The sequence below is a fragment of the Vespa crabro genome, chromosome 1 (genome assembly GCF_910589235.1).
Source record: "Vespa crabro chromosome 1, iyVesCrab1.2, whole genome shotgun sequence".
In the NCBI taxonomy this organism is placed as follows: Eukaryota; Metazoa; Arthropoda; class Insecta; order Hymenoptera; family Vespidae; genus Vespa; species Vespa crabro.
This window is the reverse complement of record NC_060955.1, coordinates 17,979,303-17,989,175: the sequence shown is the minus strand read 5'-3', so window position 1 is coordinate 17,989,175 and position 9,873 is coordinate 17,979,303. Positions and strand designations below refer to the sequence as shown.

Below are 9,873 nucleotides of genomic sequence, written 5' to 3'. Positions count from 1 at the left end.
TCCAAAAGATAATGAAAAAAATTCTTTCTTTACCCACAGTTGAAAATTCATTTTCTCAACAGACACGTTATCACTTCCAATAATTAAAACATCCCTGAAAGAAATATTAAACTGAACAAGTTTTCTTTCGGAAAACATTGACTACGTCAGTTGAATTATACGTCATTGAAATGAACAACTTTTTTCAATACTTATGATTAGACAGATTCTTAACTTAAAAAATGGAGCGAGTAACTTATTGATAAAATACTCGGAAAAAGTTACCATGAAACTTTTGTAGAAAATAAAGCTCGCGACTAACGAAGTGACGAAGTGCAAACTTGCTTTCGTCGTGTCTCGAAGTTTATATTAGGATCGTCGGTTACTTCGATGCCACGATCGAAGTCACGACATAACGATCGTACAATTTTCCTAACGATGCCGTGCGTTAACGAGTACCACGTTTAAGCTTTACGCTCGTTGACGAACGGTAATCCGAAACTCCTGACCGTTTATCCTTTCATGACAGAAATTAACGTTCCATCAAGGATGCAGCATTAGTACGATTGGATTACATTGAATATTCTACAAATTTTCGATTGAAATTAATTTTGAAAAAAATATGATAAAGAGAAGATATTGTAAAGCGTAAGAAGCTGTTTAGAACGAATTATTTTTCCTACGTTATATCTACTTTTAAGCGTAACTTGAAAGACTTACTACTTTTGCAGATAGCGATAAAGCAACGTAATAAAAAGATACAAAAGAGAAAAAATGAAAGAAAATCTAATTTTGCGCGAAGAAAAGAGAGCGAAATAAAAGGAAAAACAGAAATTATATTGTACAACGAAATTATATGTTATAACGAGCATAGTGAAGAGAGTAGACTTGGACAATCTCTAGCGTGCATATCGAAATCGTGATGACTGGACCTACCGACCAGTCCAGTCGGTGGAGATTTACAAAGCCAACATGTAGGAGGCGAGGAGACGTTTGCAATTATTTACGGCGTGGTCGAGAGCCAGCCCTATTGTGGTTAAGCAGCGAACGCAAAAGGGAGAGATCTGCCGTCTCTCTATTATGTGAACATAATTTGGAGAAGCCAAACGTTATATTCATTCTCTCTGCATTTCAAAGTAACAGTATTGTCGAGATCGAAACGACTATTGTCGAAATTTCGTTGCCTAATTCGAACACGGTTTTTATTATTTGTTTTTTTTTTTGGCGATTACTTGATTAGAATCGATTCGATTATCAGAGCTTTTGTACAATTAATAACACCGATTGGCAATAAAATTTGGCATGAACTTTAAAATTGATAGCCCGTGAAATTATATAGTACGTCGAAAGTAAACAGCAGGATATCATAGAATGTTTTTTGACGAGAATTCGTGCAGAAATTGCAGCCTCTCATCCGTATTAACGTTTCATTTTATGGAGCATATTGTCCTCATTGTCATGCCTTTTCTCTATATTCTTAGCCACGGAAAAGATAGTAGCATAATGAAATAATAGCGAAATTTTATTTTTCTTGGTTTCTAATTATGACTTTTTTACACAATAAGATACCGTTATTCTACTTTTCTCTAGCAACAATGAAGATATATTTATTTTGAACAAACGACTGTATAATTAAGAAATTTTACTTTTTAAAAAATATTTTTTTATATAGAATTTTCCTAGCGAGCAATAAAAAAATAACTTGCAAATAGATAAAATCAAACAAAAAAAATATCGATTTTTCCAATCATTTCATTCACAACCACGTTGTTTCCTCTTCGTTCTATTCAAGTTAAATCAGTTTTGGGGAAAATTTCTCTCTCTCCCTCTCTCTCATTTTTATCATATTTTCTCTTTTTCTCTCGCTTTTCTCTTTTCAACTCGTGGCGTTAGATATGCAATATTTTTCTCGCGATCCTCTATATTTGCATATTCGGATAGAACAATCGTACGCTATTGACGAAAGAATTTCGAGAAAATTAAAATAGATATCTGTATTTGTCTATCTTCGACAAAAGATAAAGCGAGAACGAGGTATTATATTCTCGACTTATTTTCCTTTCGAAAGACATAATCGCGAATAAAAATGGATCGTTCATTAACCCATATAGTTATCATCTATGTCAACCTGACACTTGGAAGAAACGTAACAAGTATCGTCGTTGCGGAGAAAACCATTCCAATCGATTCGTTTCGATGTGTCAGGTTCATGCTCGTTAATGCGATGCCTTTTTAGTGCATCCTTTATTTACCAAAGAAGCTATTTAGCCAACGGGTAGATCGAATTATAAATCTTTTTACCGTGAAAAAGGATTGCTTTTATCTGTGACTTTAAATTAAAGCCTCGTTTTATCTGCCGGGTACTGTTTCCCTCAACAAAGCAATTGCACTGTGTGCTTGCTCAATCGTATCGTCCTGAATCTTAAATCGCTATATCGACCTCTGTAATTCTAATCAAGAGAGCGCGTTAAATTTTTGTACCTTTTCTTCGTGACTTGTTATTTTTACTATTGTGAAACTTAGCACTTTATAAATTAGTTTAGCTATATACAAGATTGAGATATTTTATTCCATCGATCGATTATGATAGGTATATGATACAATATTTACAGAAGTCCGGAAATATCAATCGAAATAAATAGCCGATGGTATAGAAAATGATTTTAATAGAAATTAAAATTAAGATATTCAGTTATTCCTATAGGAAATAATTATACGTAATAAAAACGATATTTCCATTTCCAATAATCTTAAGGTAGATCTCAGCTCGACGCTCTTGCGAGTTACATTCGATGCTCGTTAACGTCAGAGCGAACGCGGTGCATAGAAGCGGCAGTTGTGGTTGACCGATCGTTACTCCGGCTAGCACCTGGCGGCACATTGTTTAGTTATATATGCAGTGTACTGACCGAAGACCGAGTCGTTGTCGAGAAGGGTTCGATTCAGCTCCGTCATTTCGGTGCCGTGCGATGTCACGGAGGGTGCTTCATATCGCCTGGCTGTTTTAACCGAACTGGTGTTTATGGTCGTGATCAAAGACTTCTCTTGTTCGCCTAGACTATGATGTTCCAGAGATACTGCTTCCAAGCCTTTCTCATCATGATGATCTCGACGACGTCGACAGTAGCAAGCACAGAGCGTCACTGTGACGAGGAGAAGTAGAAGGGCAGCAATACCGAGTCCGATAGCCAAAGGTAGGCTAATCGTACTGTCTCTACCACTGATAGGGTCGCCCACGACGCTCAGAGTTACATTCTTCTCTACGCTACCACCTGGATTCTTCGCAAGGCAAACGTAATCACCTTTGTCGGATGGACCGATATCAGGGATAGTTAGATTCAACCAATCGTTATTGGACTCGATAATATAACCACGTTCTCCATTATGTCGTCTGCTTTGATTGTTCAACACTTTCGATCGATGCACCCAAACGAGCTGTAAACAGAGTACATATGTGGTTGATATGGTTAATATAATAGAAAAAAAAAAAAAAGAAAAAGAAATGAGAAAAACGCAATTTTTCTCAAGTCAAAAAGAATGTGATATTTATCAATATTCAGTAATTCGTAAACAACTACAATTTAATTTCTAATCGGCAAGGTCATCGCGAAAATAAACGAATCTAGGACTATCGAGTCAACATCGCGTGACATTTTCTATCCTCGAAAAGTAACGTCCAATTTTAATTCGATTCATAAACGTAATGACTTGACAGTCCTAAGTATGACGGATCGCGGATACGACGTACTATAACACCTGGTTAAGATACTGGTTATACGATCGTATTCGTCATATCCGAAAGGTGAGCGTGATAAGTAATGTATTCCTGCTTGACTTTCCGAATGTCACGAGACGCGAGACAAATATGTCCCACTAGATCGTCTGTGAATGCATAACCCGGAACAGACTAGCGTGCTACCGTTTACGAAGAAGGAAATGTATTCTACGTGCCAGTCCTTACTTGGAAATATTGCCAGGCTTCACAAATTGCTCTTGCGCATTTCTCAAGCTTCTTAAAGACATTCATTCGAAATCAGCGAAATGGAACCGAGAAGATTGAAGTTAAGACGAATTAAAAGAAATTATACTTTTACCGGTATTTTTTAAGTAATAGGATAGAACTGCCTTTAAAATATCACGGTAGAAGAACGAAGGGAAGACGTTGGTTACCTGAGGTCGAGGAATGCCCGTGGCTCTGCACCAGAGTTTCGCATCTCCTTGGCCGATCTCGAGTTTTCCTGCTGGTCCTATCACAAAGATTTCTGGGCGACAAGCAAAGTCATCGCTACTAACCTCGTCCCACATCTTCCCAGCAAGATTGGCTGGTTGTTGGCAAGTGTTAGGCTTCGTGTACAATTTTCGCTCTATCGTCCAATCGCGAAATCTCTTAAGTCGGCAGTTACAGTTCCAAGGATTATTCTGAAGTTCGAGACTGTTCAATTTTGGTAGATTCTCGAAACTGTGAAGCTTAAGTACGCTCAGATTATTGCCGTCTAAAGTGAGGGACTGTAGACCAGGTAAATTGCGAAATGTCTTTTCCTCGATTCTTTCCAATCTATTATCGGATACCTCAACCTTCTGCAAGAAGGTCAAGTTGAAGAACAAACCATCCTCTAGGGCCCTCAGTTTATTCTGATTCAAGAGTAGCACTCTGAGTCGTAGGGTCTCAACAAAAGTACCAGGATGGAGAGTTCTAATGTTGTTAGCTGAGAGATCGATCTCGATTATGATCTTCAATGCTCTGAACGACTTTGGATGCACCGTCTCGATGCCACACTCGCGCAGTACCAATTTGTGAAGATTCACGAGATTGTTCAGTTTGAAGATGTCTTCGATCAAGTGGGGTATTCGATTCCCAGTAAGATCTAGACTTTGGATCTCCGATGACAAGTTTTGCGGTACTTGCGTTAGATTCTGCCTCATACACTCGGCCGTTTTCTTACCGGACACCCATTTGCATTTACATGACGACGCAGTGCACTGCATCCAGTCTTGGGCGACATCTTGTCCTCGGCACATGGCCATCATTGTCAGAATTAAGCAGAGTAACAATCTCGCCGTTGTCAGCTCCATCCTGGGGATTTCTATTAACAAAGGTAAATGTTGGTCATTGATGAATCGTATTAAGCATATTTAATCTAGAAAATAATGCAATAATATCGTTCGTTTTCTCATGATAAAAAAGAAAAATTTATTCGTTTTATGCTTAATGTGTTTATTGCAACAAAGGCAATAAAACTTCGAGAAACAAAAATACATCCATTTTCATTCCATTTATGTTTTTATTATTAGAAATGTTTTTTATTTATATTTGAAAATACGTTTTGTAAAAAAGTTTATTATTTGTTACAATATATTCAGAATACTGTAATTTCAGCAAGTGATTATTCATAGTTAACAAAATTTTATATTTCTAAATAAGTAAAATTCATTACAACTATATTTTTTATACTCTTATTATCCGTCACCCAGATTTTCGTATTTTTCTCGGACCATTGTAATCTTCATCTTTTAAATTCATTCAACTATGCAAATTGTAATCGATATTCATTTGTATACGAATCAATTGCCCACTTTCTATGCGCGCATTTTGTTTTCGTTTTAGGTAAGAGTGAAACAAGCTAACGATAGCAAAGTAAGTCGAATTAATGCCACCATTGTAGAGAGATTTTTGCGGTGAACGGTAAAGTTCGAAAAGCTTTTGAAATATTTGGACGTGATACCTAGTCTCCCTGAAAATGGAAAAACTTTGGGTGACTATTTTTCCGAGGTATGAGAAGAGTCGTTAGGCAAGCAAATTTCACGGATTTCTCGAGAGAACCTCGTTAATCATAGAAATCCTTTTAACGGGCGGAAGCTAAACGCCCTTCTCGAAGTAAATCGTTTGGAAAGGAAGATTTCGATGCGTCGTTTAACAGAAAGGGAACTCCCGGTGGCTACTATTGGAAGCTATCTTTTCGTTCTCCTGAACTTTCTTTGCGATATCTCTCTTTTCTTCTACTATCGTCCAGGATCCTTGTTTTCCGTCTTTTCGTTTTCTAATTTTAGAAAGAGTTACACGTTGGTAACTTCGGTAATTTAGCTTAATATCGTTCTCTCCCTTTCTCTTTTTCTTTCTTTCTTCTACTTCTCGACATGGTGCAGTCGGCAGGCCGTGCCGTCGACGTGTCGCCAAAGTTAAATTAATACAACACGGCAAGGGGCGAGTCCGAAGAGGCGTGCTTGCGCTCGAGCGTACACTTTACTCCTTTTATTATTGCTGAGACCCGAGGAGTCCGAGGTTGTGCATCAAATTACTCTTTTCGCCAGCAGGCAGAGCCCAATGCAATTCATCCTGTTCTCTCTTACTCCCTCTGGGACGTGGTACGAAAACGAGAGAAAGGAATACGGAATAGCGAGAGAGAGAGAGAGAGAGAGAGAGAGAGAGAGAGAGAGAGATCAAGAAAGAAGGAAAGGTTTTGGACTTGGATGTGTAAGTTAGCTTGTACACCGTCGTGGCGACAGTCTTACCATTTGAATTTATTCCAAAAGTCGGCGAAAGAGCTGACCGAGTTATAGCGCGGTGGTTAACGGAAATCGCTCGGAGGGTTATAAATTTCAATGTCGCGCTATAGAAGAATTAACGTCCGATGTAGCAGTCCTGTTACTTCGAATAATGAAATTCTGTTGAGAGACTTTGTTAGCGTGCCCGAATTCTGTTACTGTCGAGCGAACGGTACCGTAAAAGTCGTAAGAATTAGAAGATCGAGAATAATATTCGAGCGATGATAATACCTCTTTTTTCCAATTGTCAGATATGGGTGGATAAAAGCGAAAAAAAAATAGAGTTTTCATATAGGATAGTTTATCATTTCTACGGACGCGTAATGAACGTAACTTGTCGTAGTAGTGGTTTATTGAACGTCAGAAAAGTTTCAGTGAGAGAGTCGCATATAATAACTCCCGAGAACAAAGTTTTGTTGAAATAGTACACTCTTCTAGGGTGAAAGTAACACAGCTGTTCTTTCTTCTCGTATTTTACAACGAAATTTTTTAAATCAGTTTTTTCTACTAAGCTTTTCTCTATTATTTTTCATTTCTCAGTCACCGGTGTTTTTATTGTCATTACGAAACGAGGTCAAAATGTTGAAGGCTAAAAATATTATAATTATTCGCGCGTAGAAGGCGTTTGGGATTCTTCGAAAGTTTTCCTATTTCAAAGAAAAAGAATGCCATTTTAATGCCTCTCGAGGCTTCGTAGGGCTAATTATAAAGCTAGAGTCATTGCGTCGACATTACGTCGTAATAAAATAATAAAAACGGACTATGACTTAGGGGTAGAAGCGTCCCACGGGTCGTTTTGTTGAGAATTACGTTGAAAACAACTTTATACATGTATTACGTTTCCCCACCTACAAAGCAAACCACAAACGTTGTAACGTTATTATGTTGAAGAGGAAGGGAAGGTTTACGAAGAAAGAGAATAGTCAAGGATGCAATCTTGAAATAATGAAAAGTTCGAGGCACAAGATGCATAGCTCCGCGTTTTCAGAATAAAAGAAAAGAAGGAAAGGAAGAAAAATCAGGGCAAGAAGAAATTTTTCCGGGCGTGCAGGTGGTCGTGTAATGCAAAAGAGTTTTCTTATGGGAAAGAAGAAAAAGTACGAGACTCATCGATCGAACGAACTTTCATGGTTGTAAGAGTTCTTCTGCTTTTGGATAAAATCCTTCCGTAACTTCTTCTTGTTCCGGTATCTTTTTGATCTTCTGATAGCTGCCTTTTTTGAGAGTTATTTCTTGTTGATACTAGCCATGCACAAAGAAGAACGTTCAAAGCTAAAGTAAACATACGCTCCCCAAGTCCGATCACATTTATTTCCGATTCTGTCCTCTTCTCTTTTCAATGTTCAACCCCTGTTATACGTTCGTTGGCCTCCGTATCAGTTTCCTCGATCCGACCACCATCATCTTTCTCTCTCTCTCTCTCTCTCTCTCTCTCTCTCTCTCTCTCTCTTACCGGGCATCGATCGTACGCATTTGACTTGTAAATAACTAGTACCAACGAGAGAAAGAACATTGGATATGCAGGAAGAGACGAAACTAAAGAGTTTACATTAGTCGACATAAAGAGAAGTGGCCCATAGGAAGAGTTAACGCAAAGGGAACTTTTCTTCAAGAGAGACACGTGTGTTACATCATGTTGGAAAAGACTCCCATGGCTATGCGTCCTTTTTTATAGCGTTTTAAGTAAGGTGGATAAAAAGAAGAAGAAAGTAAGAGAAGAAAGAAGGAAGAAACTACGATGTCGAAAAAGTAGATGGACATAAAAGCTTTGAGGGAAAAATGCTTGCTAAGAAAGGAGAGTAAAAATAGGAGAGAGGTCAAGAGCAAAGTCAATCGAATTTTTATCAGAACTATGGAATTTTAAATTTATTAGCACTCGGTCTATCAATCAAGAGTCCTTGGACGTTACACGCATACTTAGCTTCTCTTGGTCATGCTGTGTCCTTTTCACGAAAACTTCATCTATCATGTGGACGCTCTATAGGGAGATTATTATCACTAGTTTCTTGCCTTGTTCTTTCTTTTCTCAACCCTTTCTCTTAACCTTCTCGTTCATAACACTGTATAGAGCGAATATATATAGAGTATTCTTTTTTATCCGACGGCTCTCGAAATATGTGCTGTGGTTAAAGCCGTGTGACTCTTAGGTTTTCGTTTTTCTATGTAGATTCATCGAGATAGACGGGCTGGCTATCTGCGAAATCATGGGAAAAAAACTTGATACTAAAATCACGCTACAGTTGTACAAGTACTTAAACGCATATGCCGAGTTTTCCGATCAACGGGAATTGGAAAATTCTCGAAAATCCTTTGGGGATCGAATGTATTGAAGTTTATCTCTTTTCCTATCATTTCGTAAGTTTTTTCAGCTGTACTTCACGAGTTTGTAGATACGACTGCTTGAAGTGTCTTATACAATCACCATCGTTCGCTTGAAATAAAATTTTTCAATCCTGTTTAAAGTTTCGCATAGATTATGACATTTTCTAAATGCACGAGAGTGCATAAACTTTCTTTAACAATAGAAACAAATTGACTGAAGTAAATCTAAGAAAATTTCTAAAAAGTACATTTTATCCATCAGAGCATAAACCATTACTAATAATTTTAAACTAATCATTTGAAAACTTTTTAAATGCAACCTATTTTACTATAAATATTTTAATGTTAAAATGTGTAATAAAATGATATTCGCGTCTAATACGTAACAGCTATAACTGATACGTAAAATTAGCAATATGAATATAATGGTAATGGGTGATAATCATTTCAATGATGGACTAAAAGGAGGTCTAGAGGGCAAAATTTCCCAACGGGCCTTAAGACGAAAGATATTATATTATCCCTCCTGGTATGATCAGATATATGAGACGGTCGTGCTGGTTCGTTACGAATATATTGTATTTAAGAGATGACTTAATCTGTATCGAGATATATTCGTTTGGAGATTGATTATTTTTAAATTTTCTTCTCCGTTTGGCTCATAATTATTAACCATATTAAAATACATTGAAGAGACAGAGAGAGAAAAAGAGAGAGAGAGAGAGAGAGAGAGAGAGAGAGAGAGAGAGACGACGATTTGTCTCGAAATAAATAAAACACCACAATCGCATTATTTATTAGAAAATGTTTCATTGAGTAAAATTAAATTTTAATTTTTCATATTGGTGCATACAAATCGATCGACGAAGCGTTATCCATTTTAGTGAGTCGTCAAAATATGACACTCGATCTTTTTTAATACCCAATATAATAATCGGCTAAAAAAAGAAAACTGAATAAATACTCCCATAAAGTTATCGAATGTCGACCCTTGAATCCATGAACGATCAATGAACGTGAAGCATTTTC

The 9,873-nt window shown here is 37.2% G+C and overlaps 1 protein-coding gene across 15 annotated transcripts in view; it reads right to left on the bottom strand.

Moving 5' to 3' along the window:
• The window catches only part of LOC124427343, a 240,929-nt gene that overhangs the window by 8,363 nt on the left and 222,693 nt on the right, over positions 1 to 9,873 (bottom strand). For all 15 annotated transcript variants that reach the window (XM_046970197.1, XM_046970226.1, XM_046970284.1 and 12 more), the window contains 2 exons: positions 4,150 to 5,063; positions 2,889 to 3,414 (listed from right to left, as the gene is read on the bottom strand). In XM_046970197.1, coding sequence (XP_046826153.1) covers positions 2,889 to 3,414; positions 4,150 to 5,063 — 1,440 coding nt within the window. The remainder of the gene's footprint in view (positions 1 to 2,888; positions 3,415 to 4,149; positions 5,064 to 9,873) is intronic.